The 15,026-nt window shown below is 37.9% G+C and overlaps 2 protein-coding genes across 2 annotated transcripts in view; both read right to left on the reverse strand.

The window, feature by feature from the left end:
• The window catches only part of LOC581033 (fibrillin-2), a 66,672-nt gene extending 63,971 nt beyond the window's left edge, over positions 1 to 2,701 (reverse strand). The window contains exons 1-4 of the mRNA XM_030984908.1: positions 2,585 to 2,701; positions 1,878 to 2,003; positions 1,125 to 1,247; positions 442 to 564 (exon numbers count right to left, since the gene is read on the reverse strand). Of these exons, the coding sequence (XP_030840768.1) occupies positions 442 to 564; positions 1,125 to 1,194 (193 nt within the window). The 5' untranslated portion in view covers positions 1,195 to 1,247; positions 1,878 to 2,003; positions 2,585 to 2,701. The remainder of the gene's footprint in view (positions 1 to 441; positions 565 to 1,124; positions 1,248 to 1,877; positions 2,004 to 2,584) is intronic.
• A 1,530-nt stretch (positions 2,702 to 4,231) lies between these two features.
• On the reverse strand, positions 4,232 to 10,418 carry LOC115923694. The gene is made up of 4 exons (XM_030984909.1): positions 9,947 to 10,418; positions 5,196 to 5,315; positions 4,282 to 4,471; positions 4,232 to 4,238 (listed from the first exon to the last, which is right to left on the reverse strand). Exons 1-4 carry the CDS (start codon positions 10,047 to 10,049, stop codon positions 4,232 to 4,234), a joined length of 420 nt encoding a protein of 139 aa, XP_030840769.1. The 5' UTR covers positions 10,050 to 10,418.
• Between the last annotated feature and the right edge of the window lie 4,608 nt (positions 10,419 to 15,026).

Here is a 15,026-nt window from a genome sequence, read left to right on the forward strand (position 1 = left end):
TGAAATGCTAGAGCACCGTAATGGCACCACAGCTAAAGCCGGGGTAATAATCTCCAAGTCTGGAAGCGCTTTGTGATTGTAATAAGTGCTATATCAAAAGTGAGTATTATTATAATTATTATTATTACGTCATAGTATTTGGTATGTCGTTTCTCAGAAATCATGGAATGTCAAAGGCATACCTTTTTGTCAAATACCTCTTGTCTCTAGCCATCCTTATGCAATTTCGTTGGCATTATTCTTTGACGAAAACAAGGTTACCAAATTTAAGCCATATCTTCTTTACAGTCAACAATCTAATGGGAAAAAGCAGTTCAAATCTCACCTTTCTCATTTACATCTTAAACGATGTTTCCTTAATGAGAATTAAAAGTATGTTACCTTTGAAATTTAAGACATTTGTATTTAAATAGATTGAATCAAAGTCATTAATGGACTCACCAATGGTGCAACGGTCGCCGGTGAAACATCCTTGACATTGACAGGTGAAGTCTGTACAGGAACCACTGATACCAAAACATTGACCTCCATTTTGACACGGGAAACTACTACATGGATTCATCACTGGGAAAAACAAACTAAATCAATAACATTGGCATTACGTGATTCATGTTATGGGAGGCATACGGTAAATGAGATACGAAGAGTTATGTTACTGTTTCTCAAATTTCTCTGTCCTTTCTTTCTCTCTGTACTACTCTTTCTTGTGTTTTTCTTTCTTCACTTTTTATTACATTTTAATTAGGGAATGTGTCCCTGGCTCTTCGCCACTGAAATAAGACCGTCTCTTCCTGATCAACAAAATATCATTACAATCGCACAAGAAATTACCCGAGTCACACAACATGATGATCTATTTGTCCCGACGCAATGCTCTTATTGTTATTTCAGAAACAAACCCACATAGATCTCTTTTTACTGAATATGTCTAGCCATTCTCTTTGATGAACATATAACATCTTAGTCAAAGTAAAATAGATTACTTTTAAATCGATAGGGCTTATATCCATGAAATCAAAGTCAAGTTTATTACTTTCTTGAAGCAATATGTTTTTTTTAAATCGAAGTACTAATACTGATGATGTCCTTCAAAATGGAAAGAAAACAGGATGATAAGTACTTACATGAACTGCATGAAGGTCCAGTGAAACAACCCGTACACGTACATGATGTTGACGTACAATCAGGTGACATCACGCATAATCCTCCATTACTACAGAGGTTGTTCGTTTGACAAAGGTCTATTCCTAAAGATATAAAGGCACCGTAGAATGTGATAAGTTTGTTAGATGCAGTTACGTGAATCGACCCGTAAAATTAATGATGAATGAAAAACAAACACAACATTAGTAATCAAAAACTACCCTCCAAAAGCATAGAATTGTGAGGACACATGAATATATCAGAGCAATCTGCTCATCTATTGAATTCATACAAAGTGTGGTATAATCATTTTGTGTGCAAAAGATTTTTGTAGACAATTTTTTTTCCCGTTTAAAGATTAACTGAACCACCTCTTTGAGCGAAAAACGAAGTCTATCATTTCTAGCAAGTTGCAGCCGAACCTTACATGTACTAAATCTCATTTGTATCATATTCCATTCAATATCAAACATGTGTATAATCAGTGGCTGCCACATCTTCAAATGTAATCACCTGTTCCTGAACTTGAACTCATGAACACACCATACAAATATATGATATTAAATAAAAAAGACCTTGGTAGCTTTCCATGAAACCGTACAAGATCGCGGACATCCCATTGAAACGCGTGTATTACGGTTAACACTCATGTCTATGTGATGTCGGCGAACTTATGACAGTTCCGTGACACAGTGTCTTGTCTTCTTCGTGATGAAATCAAGAAACACACTTACTTTCCGAACAGGTATTTCCAAAGTAGCATGCATCACACTGACATACGAAGTCTGAGCATCCTATTCCTTGTGGTATGCAGATTCCATTGTTCTGACAAGGGTTGGGATTCTGACATTGGTTCAACCCTGATGATATTAACAAAAATACATTCAAAGATCAAAATGCTGTCATTAGCACACACGGATTAACCTTTACTGCAATAACCGATTACAAATTCACAATAGCATATCTTAAATATTATTGGGTGATTATATTTGTTTTGAAAAATTACCTACAAAATTCTGATTGGATTGGATTAAGTAAGCTATAAAGGCATCAAACAAAGTCTTTCGATTATAAGGTATTACACAGTCAATTAGATAGATGAAATATGGCCTTGGCGCTCAATGTGTTGATAAATCTGAATACAAATCGAACCGATGTTTCATTGATAATATTTACTGACAAAATGTCTACCATTGACACAATACACATTATGTATCCTTCAAAAAGGTAACAATTCATTGAAATCATCAAAAGGGTATCAAATCAATATTTAACTCGCATTCTGATATTCCCAAGATCTGTTTATCGACTGAGGAAGAACTTGACTACTTCTTAAAGTGAATTGACTTATGGACATAATTATGACATCTCCATGAATTTCAAGTATAGAGTCACAAGATCTTAATTATATTTATTGCAGGTAAAATGCGATGGTACTCACGGTTAGCACAAGTGGGCCCAGTGAAACAGGGTAGACATTCGCAGAGTGTAGCAGTGCACAGATCATTCGTATTACACGTCCCACCATTCAGACACTGGTTACTTGTAGAACACAAATTATTCCCTGTATGCGAATGAATAAATAATCGTCTTTCGTGTATATCGACGGTTTGTGATATTTATAAGATTATCTCACACATCTCACATTAGGGCTTTTATCGTAATGATCTATTTATATTGCATTGTTCCCATCAGTAGAGACTTTCAGATTTGCGTAGACTGATACGTGTGACGTCCATTCAAGGCAGTGCTTTAAAAGGACGTCGATCGTAGCAATCCTCACTGTCTTCGTGTAAATCTAAAAGTCCCTATTTACATTCTTAAACCACTGACTATTGAATTTTCTTATTCCCATAGGCATGTTCGTTCCCTAAACACGACATAAGAGCTGTATCGCTGTACAATAGGCTATTTTCGTAATGCAACCAAATTTAATGCATAAGTCTCTGTGAAGTGCCTCAATACAAATTATATCATTCACCTGATAATGATAATAGTACTTGTATTTCAATAGACAGAATCCGAACTGCATACATTAATTGATCTCGGTTGAATGAATTCTCCCGTCATTACCATGAATGTTGATTTGGAGTTGATGTGGAAAGAGTTTGGCTGTGTAACTGAGGTATTAAAGGCAAGAATTCTCCAATGTCATGATTGTATTATTCATTGAAATGATTCGAAGGTATGTCATTCTTACCTATGTCACATCTATTTCCACTGTAGCACGGAGTACAGCTACATGAGAAGGTGTTTGACTGGAAGTTTGGTGAACATATGCCTCCGTTTAAACACGGGCCCCATCCACATGGATCGGTTGCTGAAATAAAAACAATTACAAACTAATAAGATTAGCTAATGATAATATTTGCCAAGATCATACAGAAAATGAGTCCAAATCGTTCTTGCTACTCCCAACTCTCCCTATCTCTCTCTCTCTCTCTCTCTCTCTTTCTCGCTCTTTCTCTCTTTATCTCTTTCTTTCTTTCTCTCTCTTTCTTTCTTTATCTCTTTCTCTCTTTCTTTCTTTATCTCTTTCTCTCTTTCTCTCTTCTCTCTCTTTCTCTCTTTCTCTCTTTCTCTCTTTCTCTCTTTCTCTCTCTCTCTCTCTTTATCTCTATCTCTATCACCCTCTCTATATATCTTGCTCCTTCCCTTCCTCCCTTCCTTCCTAACTCTACTAGATCTGGTCTAAGTATTTTCCTTTCACTTTCATTTTGAGCAAAAAACAGTATCTTAACGAGAGAAAAAGCAAGTAGAATATATATTTCGTTCGTCTTTTTCACCCTGAGCAAACAGAATTATTCAATCATAACAAAATAGTGATGGAGTGGAGCTGGTGCACACGTATGCATCCAATGACCATTGATTGATTAAATCACTGTAACTTTCATTGTACTTTGCATGCATGAATATTGTGTTATATACATGCTTTTTGTTATCATCATAATCTTACTAGCGGTCCACTGAAGCTGCCAGCCATTGGAGGGACCCACATCATCTGTTCTGAAGAGCATCCACACCGTATCCGTGTTTAAAGTGAATGCATTTGGTGCCACACTCCCACTGAACTGGTGCAAGATGCCATCTACAAGCTGGAAGGTCGTGGGAACAGTGAGCCCAATGCCGACATAGAGCTCGTCATTGACGTCGATGCTGAATGTGGCATGGAATGAGAACCTGATTGATGTCGCGGTTTGGATGTAGAGCTGGTACATTTGGGAGTAGCCGTTGGGATATGTGTTTGGGAAACCAGGCGAGGAAAAAGATGTGAGTTGACAAGAGGACGACGGGTAGCCAAAACATCTGTTCACTCCATCGAAAGAACCTGAACAAAAACAAGCAAACTATTATTATATAGATGCATTTATGCGATATGTTAAGGTTTTAAATCCACAAACTTTAAAAGAACGGCACATATATCTTCTTGTCGCTCCGTCTAGCAGGCTAGCAGCTTTCTTTTTTCATTGAAAGTTATATCATCATTTCGATCAGGGAAAATTATGTAATTAAAACATTACAAGGGCGTTCCATCAGCATTGTTATTGATATTATTATCTCTGAGATCATTATAGTCCGTAAATCTCCAACATCACCAACACAATTGTGACCAACACCACCACCATCATTATCGTGATCACCACCAATGTAATCATCATCGTCATCGTCATCACCAGCATCATCATCATCAACATCATCATCATCATCATCATCACCATCATCATCATCATCACCACCATTATCATCATCATCACCATCATCATCACCATCATCATCATCATCATCATCACCATCGTCATCATCATCATCATCACCATCATCATCATCATCATCACCGTCATCATCATCATCATCATCGTCACCATCGTCATCATCATCATCACCATCATCATCACCATCATCATCATCATCAACATCATCATCGTGTTCATCACCACCATTATCACCACCATCATCATCATCATCATCACCATCAACATCATCATCATCGTGTTCATCACCACCATTATCATCACCCTCATCATCATCATCACCATCATCCATTGACTCACCGACTTCGAGGCAACCAAAGCCCATTCTATTGATACCAAAGCATTGGCAGGCATAGTTGGGGGTTCGTCCTGGCCTCTCAAAGCAGAATCCTAATCCACTACAGGGATTCGATACACACGCTGATTCAGAAGAGAGAAGAAAAAAAAAAGCGAAAAATAAGGTAGGAGCCAGCAATTAGCAGCCAATGGTAATGCCGATTCAATTGTTTTATTTGTACATTTAGATTTTATTAAATTGTAAATAAAAATAACATTAAACCAATGACGGTCACTGAACAAGGAAATAACAGTAAACCAGGTCCTTGAGTAGGAAAACTAAATTACGCGGGAAATTGAATGATGATTAGGATCAATGAATTGCTTGGGACTAAAATGATTGGATATGCTGTAAAGGCAAATCGAGCATGTCCTTAAATTATTTTTAACACTTAAAACCTAACACGAAACATATTAACAACGAGGATTAGACGATCAGATGAAAATTATGTGGGTAAGGAAGGAATTTTAATTTTACGATGTTGATTGAGGGGGGACCAAGTTGAGGCTTCAAACGTGTTTAAAGGAGACTGGATTATTTTCTTTCTCCTCATATCACAATGAATCCCGTGCTTAAGACAACGCAATGGCAAGGATTTCATAGAATGAGCATCGACATCACTGTATTTTGAATATCAATTTGCTTAAAGTAATAAGTCTGAAAGTTGATATTCTACACGTACTAAGTTGCCGTTAACAATATTATTCAGATAAACGGTTAAACAATTCAATGTCAAAGAAGTGACGAAAATAATTGCTAGGCCTATGTAGTAATTTCCAACAAATATTCCATTGTTCACCCTTGATAAAGTTAAAGGTGTTTCTGTTTGGTATATGTTTGTAAATATGTATAACATGTAAATATAGTCAAAAATGAATAGATCCTCTTTGAAGAGGCAAAGAGAAAAAAAATGCCTTCAGGTAATCAATTCCTTATTTCAGGCATGAAATATTTCCTACAATGGACTGATTGTTTGTCAAACTGCAATATGTCATATTGTTCCGCATAATCAATACTTTTATTCGTATCGTGATTATTATGTAAATCTTATTATAGTACATATATAGAGAGAGAGGGCGAAGGAGAAGGAATAGGAAGACGTAAATATTATAGAGGGGGAGAGAGAAAGAAGAAACGGAATAAAAATGATAGTTCAGTGACCCACTGCTACACCTAGAAAGGGTGATAAATATATAAATAACCAGAGAGAAAACAAGGAGAGAGACAGAGAGATGGGGAAGACAAAATTGAATTGAATTGAACTTGATTTGATTCCAACCACAGTAAAAATGACATTATACATTGCTGTATATACATTAAAAAAGGAAAAAGGAAAGAGGAAAAAGAAGACATAATCAAATCTACTCAAAGTATAGGATGAAAAAAGGTGCATCCGTAAAAGCCACAGGGGCTTAATGAAAAGGGCGCACCCTGAGCGCGTCATAATATAATTAACAATAAAAAGCTCAGTCAGCTGGAGAACAATAAAGGGATAAACAACCCTTACAATATATCATTTAAGAATAACTTTACAATAAGAAGTGCTGCTTAAGTTTACGTTTAAATGGTTTGGTGACCTGAATTGATTGCAAAGAATGTGGGAATGTGTTCCAAACTTTAGGGCCATTATGGCGTAGAGAAACTGGAACAGTGCCGGAAGATACAGAGAGAGAGAGAGAGAGAGAGAGAGAAAGAGAGAGAGAGAGAGAGTAAGATTATTTTTTTTAAAGAGAAGGGACACATTATTCATGGCATTTAATGGAGAAGGGATGAGTAAGGAAGGATTGAGAAGGGTGTGCTCTATATGTTATCGAACTTGACTAACATGTGATGAACATGCGACTAACATGTGATTTATGATTAAGCACAGGCGCACCGGAAGCAGTTTGGGATTGGGGGGGGGGGGCAAACATTCCAGGGGGCTCACCTTCCAGGGGCAGTGACGTAATGAGCAAAAACGTTTGGAAGGGGGGGGGGGGAGAAGAAAAATCTGCATCACCACCACTCTTACACGTTACATGCAGGCCCCGCGGAACGTTTGTCAAAGTTCAGAGGTTTTAATATTTAACTACGGTCAGATGATCATCGAGGGGCCCCCTTAAGGCCCTTGGTGGGGTCCAGGGGGCATAGCCCCCAGAAGCTCAGGGGTTTTAGGTATTTAATTACGGTAAGATGAGCATCCAGGGCCCGCCTTAGGGCCCTTGGTGGGGTCCAAGGGCAGAGCCCCCAGAAGCTCAGGTTTTTTTTAGGTATTTAATTACGGTCAGATGAGCCTCCAGGGGTCGCCTTAGGACCCTTGGTGGGGTCCAGGGAGTAGAACCGCCGGCAGCTCAGGAGTTTTAAGTATTTAATTATGGTCAGATGAGCATCCAGGGGCCGCCTTAGGGCCCTTGGTGTGGTCCAGGGGGCAAAGTCCCCGGAAGCTTAGGGGTTTTAGGTATTAAATTACGGTCAAATGAGCATCCAAGGGCCCGCCTGAGGGCCCTTGACGGGGTCCGGGGGCAGAGCCCTCGTAAGCTCTAGGGTTTTAGGCATTTAATTATGGTCAGATGAGCATATTTTGATACCTCATTTTGTGACATTGGCAGGTCACTTATTTTTTCTCTCTCTCTTTCTTTCTTTTTCTCTGTAACATACTTTTTCAAAAAATAAGGGGGCTCGAGCCCCCGAGCCCAGCAGTTTTGCAGACCATGGACATATAAAGGCTTCTAAATAAGCATATTTTTCGACCGACTGTAAAATTGGGAATTTCTAATTTTCCAACAAACGCATAAAAAGGTATGAATTAGAAAGAAAAAAATGAGAAAAAAATACCGGAAAATCATATCATTTCAGCACATTTATAAATCACTGGTATCGAATACAAAATACCCCCCCCCCCCATCAGTACGCAAGCGTTCAGGGGCTCATGTCTTCTCATCCCTATAACAAAAAACAGACACGCTTTCCCATTTTCCCATTCATTATCTCACAATTATGTCTACGATATGCGCGTATCGCTATTATAAAAACCTCCAATGATAAATATAGGTGGCATGCGCAATGCTAGGAAATTCAATTCCTGTTAATTTTCCTTTTGTTTGAATGGAATTTTAAATGTGATTTAATTCAGGTTGTTATTATTGTTTTGGGTTAAGAATACAAACCATCTTTACTCTTTTTTTTTAAGGGGGTGGGCGTTTTGGGGGAGCAAAAATTGCGTTTTGCCCCCCCCCCCCCCCCCCCCCCCCACTTACGGCGCCTATGATTAAGCATAATCTTCATGTGTATGTGATTTTAGAAATCAAGTTTTTTTATCCTTAGTAATTTGTAAAGAATTCAGAAGTAATATTTGTATCGCTTTCATTCCAGAATATTCTCACAGGAGCCTAGCTAGCACAGCAGGGTGCGTGTTCACCATGAGAAATGCCACCAGTCCACCATTCAAAAGGGCGATGAACAAACTACTCTTTTGTTCGGTCGGAAGAACTCGATTTGACAGCTTTTATGCCTATCCTTTGTGCCATTTTGATAAGATCTTTATTTTCTTTTTCATTGGGAGTTTGGGACCTAACTATTCTTCACACAGCCCAGGTCAACATCTTAAAATGCGTATAAATGTATGACATAGTATAGAGTTTGCAGAAATGAAACATTCTGGAGCAACACAAATGGTTGTTTGATTTCAATAACAGCTACAGGCTTTTACACACTCATGTTTTATTTCTGAATCACTGTATGCTCTAAATCGAAAATAACTAAATCAAGATATTGCGCAACAATGTTATTTTCACAACTATGCAACACTGAATCTAACTATTATTCATCATGAATACATGAGTTGAGAAACTGATTACATAAACAAGTTTCTTTACTGATAATTTGTCTTGAAGTGTCAATTTTACTCTCGAAGTATGACCTTGTCACATGTTTTGGATCAGCGTATGAAATGAAAATTAATTACGTTAATATTTACTTTGTAATATTTATATTCTTTCGAATTAATTTCCCTGGTTAAAGAAAAACTCTTATTGTTAAATAAGGGAATTACCTCAAAATTGCATGTGGTATGTAAAAAGAGAATTATGTTTTTATTACAACATCAAGCAATCGGCTAAAGGACAATTACTGTAGGAACTTATTATGTATCATACCTTGTAGCCATAATTCTTATGTCGCCTTGTATTCCAGTACAGGGCGACATAAGATAGATGAAATAGAAATACAATGTAGAGTGGGTTTATAATAATCCCGTTACTGATTAGTAAAGGTGAAGCATAAGTTTTAAACAAATGCATATTTTTGTGAATAAAACTCCAGTCTTCTTTGTTTTCTAAATGTGTTTGTTAGATACACAGAAATGCAACCTGTACAGTGTCGTATATATTGAATTGTCAACATCAATGATGTACATCAGACTTCTGTTAACTTACATAATAGTTTACATAATCATGTGTACCAAAAAGCATATTAAAGAGTATTTAATCCTGCATCTAAGACATACTGAAAAATTGGTGAGCATTCTGGTAAAAGAATTGCACATAAAAATGTTTCTAACTATGATTTAAAAAATAATAATAATAATATTACCAAATGCAAATGGTGTATTAAAATATCAGTATTCAAGTAATTTCAAAGTGTAATCATCAAAAATATAATTTTCCTTATTAACTGGAAAATTGGACGAAACATATAGTGACATTAAGAAGGGAAATATCTTGGTTCAGAATCTTACCGTCTTGAGCAATCACTCCATGGACTGAACAGAATAGCATTAGTACAGCCACCAGTAATCGCCCTCCTCCAAGATGATCGTGTGTTAAGACCCTCATCTTCATTCGGTATTAGATCTCTGATACTGTAATCATGATATTGATTTACTAGCGATGTGACTTGTTAGCAACGCCAAGGTATGTCTCGTTTTCAGTTCGGGTGACGGTATATAGCCAGGTGAAATAAAGATGTAAATCCAGTTGCAAGCCTTTAGACAGTATTATTACAAGAAAAATCGTGCTTCTCACAAAACCTCTAGACACAAGTATTATGATCAACGCAGCTGCTAAAATATCAGATTGGTGAAAACAGTCATTATTTCATTTTCGTCGACCGCACGGGTAAAATAAAAACAATATCGATTTGAGTCCAATATTCCTACTAGTCAATGCGCAGTTGACGCAAGCCAAGACATTCACTGTGTATGAAACACTTGCTGGGTTATGAGCACTGACGAGCGGGAAGCGACTTTGCGTTTTACACCCTGGCCTGGACCTTTTCCCAATAAATTTCAAGGAACCGACTGGGAAAAGTCTATCCATGACAAGATATTGCGCGCGCACGTAGCTCTTCTGCAATGCTCAACGTACGTCCTATATGTCCAGTGTCGCGGTACGCGGTACATGTACTTTTGTATCGAGACGTACGAGTGAGAGAAAAACAACGAATAATGCAACAGAAGGAAATAGAGAAAAACAATAAATAATTAAAGAACAGAGAGGAAACAAAGAATGTCATAAGCAGAGAGAGAAAACAAAAACTAACTTGAAAGAAAGAGAGAAATTAGAGAAGGAATTAATCAAAGTAAGGAAAGAGAGAAACCAAATAATATTATGGTTTTTGTGGTTTAATTCCGCCTTCTTCAGGGTTTCAATTTTTGACGTGTAGCCTACTTTCAAACCATTTGCTGATTCGGACCCCCCCCCCTAACACACGTGTACACATATCGACACATACACAGACTACACTCGACATAATATGTGTAATGGTAATGTAATACATAAACTGTGATTTAAATATTGCACTCGTACCATTTTCTATTATTGTGGGATCACGTCTTTCATTTTTTAAATTCATGTCATTTGTTTCTAAGACCTAATTTCTCTAATTCTCTTGACCCCTCTCCCTTCATATTTGTTTTCTAAGACCTCCCCCCCCCCCTCATCTCTCTTCATATTTGTTTTCTAAGACCCATTTCTCCCCCGCCCCCCCCCCCCATCTCTATTCATATTTGTTTTCTAAGACCTCTCTCTCTCGTATGTATTTCTCAGACCCCTCTTTCTTTCTCTCTCATTAACCCCCTCTTCATATTTGTTTCTAAGGCCTCTCTCTCTCTCTTCATATTTGTTTCTAAGACCCCCCCCCTCTCTTTCTCATTTCTTGATATTTGTTTCTAAGACCTCTCTCTCTCTAGCTCTCAATTCATGATATTTGTTTCTAAGACCCCCTCTCTTTCTCACTTCTTGAATTCATATTTGTTTCTAAGACCTCTGTCTCTCTCTCCCTTTCTCTCTTTCTCATTTTAAATTCATGATATTTGTTTATAAGACCTCTCTTTCTCTCTTTTTCCATTCATCACTTTGTCTAGTGTAATGTACAGACACATAACATATAAAGGAAATTATACACCAGTTTTACATGAATTCATTTGCACTTTATTTACTGCTTTACATTCATATACTTTTTTTTTTCGTGAAGGTAATCTAATCCTTCAATGTCAGAGAAGTAATACAAAAGATACAGGAGTATGTGTATGCATAAATAGTTATATAAAGAAGAAATATGTAGTAAAAGTGAAAGCAAACAATAGTAGAAATTTGAACAGATAATTTGACAGTGTGTTAAGATTTAGATGCAAGAAATGACTATAAGAAATTTTTATTTGAAAATACATGCACATGTAGATAAAAAGAGATCTGAACATAGGCGGATTCATGGGCGCAGAGGCGTGCACCGCACTTTACTTTGGAGATAACGAACTGAATACACATAATAATGGATGATACGTGAAAATATTTTTCTTCAGCGAGTAACAATATTTCACGTATTTCGCAAAAATTGATCATCCAATATTATAATTATTATTTAGATACTCCACAGAGATATTGTGATTTATTCACCATTTTTTATAATATACTAGTACATGTACTTGTAAACTGCATCTTGGCAATTGAAGCTTGAAACGAGTGCAAATATGAAATTTCCCAAGCATTTATGTGGTGCTGGTGCACAACTAACATGAAAAGTTAAAAATGTTTGAATTTCAAGAAAACAGTAGGCCTACCGTAACACTAATATAATCATTTACCTGTACAAAGTCGAACATCTAGAATTTACATATCCCAATCCAAGTTGTTACTTGAAGCATGGACCCTATTCTAGTAGGGTCCATGCTTGAAGTTTCAGTATTGCAGCTGCGTACGGTGTGTATAAATGCTGCATCGACGTACGTCTGTGCATGTACGATTCGATTTGGAACTGGCGCGCCCGATCGAGGAGCGTAGACTAGACTCATTCAAGCAGTTTGATTGCTATTTACCGGGAAAATGTCCAGGCCAGGGTGTAAAACGCAAAGTCGCGAGCGGGAATATGAACTTGAATGGTATTGTGTGGTGTCATGCACGCAGAGCCCTTGTATTGGGGCGGCGACATGTCATTGAGTTTTATTTTCATTTCATCTTACGCTGAATTAGGTACATTCAAACGCATCCATAACGCACTCCGTTGGTATTTTCATTTTATATTTCTTTCTAGTAAAAGAGAAGGCGGAGTTCATGGTTCGGTTTTCATTCAACCCTCGTCTTGAAAGTATAGCTATTTAACGAAGTTATGCAATATAAAATTATTAATACTGTACATAATTTTTCTTATTATTGTTCTTAGTGCCAAGCATATCATTTCATGGAATCCTGTCAGGTATTTCGTTTTGTTGATGTGCTGAAATTAATGTTTACCAATTATCTTATGAAACCAAAGAATTTGACAAAGTTACCTTGATGATAAATGTACCTTAATTTATTTTGTTAGTATGAAAACAAAGTCACAAGCTAATTGGTGTCTACAAGTGTGCTGGTTAGGACATTCCTGAGCTGTGTGTCATGTATATTTGAATCAATGGTGTAGACCCGTTTCTTTGAGAATAAGCCAGACACAGGCGTCGTCAGAACTAAAATATACATGTGGAAAATGAATGAGAAGTATAAACATGTGAATCTTGAAAACATGTTAGCTCAATATTGACTTCATAATTATATAGGCTATATCAATGCTTTTGCTGTCTGACATCCGATATCTTTCATCTTTCAACTACTTATTCTTATAACTTTCCTTTTCACCCGCCTCTATCCCGCTCTCTCTCTCTCTTTCTCTCTCCTCTTACTCTCTATCTCTCTTCTCTTGATCATTCTCTCTCTCTTTCTCCCTCTTGCTCACTCCCTCTCCTCCTCTTACTCTCCATCTCTCTCCCTCTTGCTCACTCTCTCTCTCTCTCTTTCTCCCTCTTGCTCACTCTCTCTATCTCCCTCTCTTTCTCCATCTTGCTCACTCACTCTCTCTCTCTCTCTCTCTTTCTCCCTCTTGCTCACTCTCTCTCTCTCTCTCTTTCTCCCTCTTGCTCACTCTCTCTCTCTTTCTCTCTTTCTCCATCTTGCTCACTCACTCTCTCTCTCTCTCTTTCTCCCTCTTGCTCACTCTCTCTATCTCTCTCTCTTTCTCCATCTTGCTCACTCACTCTCTCTCTCTCTCTCTTTCTCCATCTTGCTCACTCTCTCTCTCTCTCTCTCTTTCTCCCTCTTGCTCACTCTCTCTATCTCTCTCTCTTTCTCCATCTTGCTCACTCACTCTCTCTCTCTCTCTCTCTCTTTCTCCCTCTTGCTCACTCTCTCTCTCTCTCTCTCTCTCTTTCTCCCTCTTGCTCACTCTCTCTCTCTATCTCTCTTTCTCCATCTTGCTCACTCACTCTCTCTCTCTCTTTCTCCCTCTTGCTCACTCTCTCTATCTCTCTTTCTCCATCTTGCTCACTCACTCTCTCTCTCTCTCTTTCTCCCTCTTGCTCACTCTCTCTCTCTCTCTTTCTCCATCTTGCTCACTCACTCTCTCTCTCTCTCTTTCTCCCTCTTGCTCACTCTCTCTATCTCTCTTTCTCCATCTTGCTCACTCACTCTCTCTCTCTCTCTTTCTCCCTCTTGCTCACTCTCTCTATCTCTCTTTCTCCATCTTGCTCACTCACTCTCTCTCTTTCTCCCTCTTGCTCACTCTCTCTATCTCTCTTTCTCCATCTTGCTCACTCACTCTCTCTCTCTCTCTCTCTTTCTCCCTCTTGCTCACTCTCTCTATCTCTCTTTCTCCATCTTGCTCACTCACTCTCTCTCTCTCTCTTTCTCCCTCTTGCTCACTCTCTCTCTCTCTTTCTCCTTCTTGCTCTCTGTCTCTTTTTGTATCCATCTCCGCCATTCCCCTTCTCTCTCTCTCTCTCTCTTTCTCTCTCTCTCTCTCTCTCTCTCTCTCTCTCTCTCTCTTTCTCTCTCTCTCTCAATCTATAATCTCTCTTTCATATTTCCTTTATTACCTCTCTTCACTGTTGAGTTTCTCCCTCACTACCGAAATGTCTTTTTATCTTTGTCACGTTCTTTCATGTTCTTTCCTTAACAATTCTTCAATGACACCTTTCCGAAGTTTCCAAATCTTTTCCCCCATCTATTTTCTCCAATACATATGATTTAAATAGTGTTCTCATAGATTCTGACACCCCAAAACGAGTTCAATATATTTTTTCATTTTTCAACACCTGATTCCAGCTCCAGAGCCTCGTACTTTCAAATGAAAGGATATCCATAAAACATGTGTTACAAGAGTGAGACACGATATTTATATTTTTTCAAACATAATATGTTTTTTATTAAAGGGAGGCCATGAAAACATCGAGGTGTTTGCCACCCATCGCCTGGTCACCGTCGTGTCACCCTTCTCTGAACGGATGACTGATTACCCTCAAAGAAGATTCACGGAACCACCGCACTACCGCCCTTAACCCAACTCTGTTA

This window comes from Strongylocentrotus purpuratus, unplaced genomic scaffold (assembly GCF_000002235.5).
Source record: "Strongylocentrotus purpuratus isolate Spur 01 unplaced genomic scaffold, Spur_5.0 spur5_scaffold_14, whole genome shotgun sequence".
Lineage (NCBI taxonomy): Eukaryota > Metazoa > Echinodermata > Echinoidea > Camarodonta > Strongylocentrotidae > Strongylocentrotus > Strongylocentrotus purpuratus.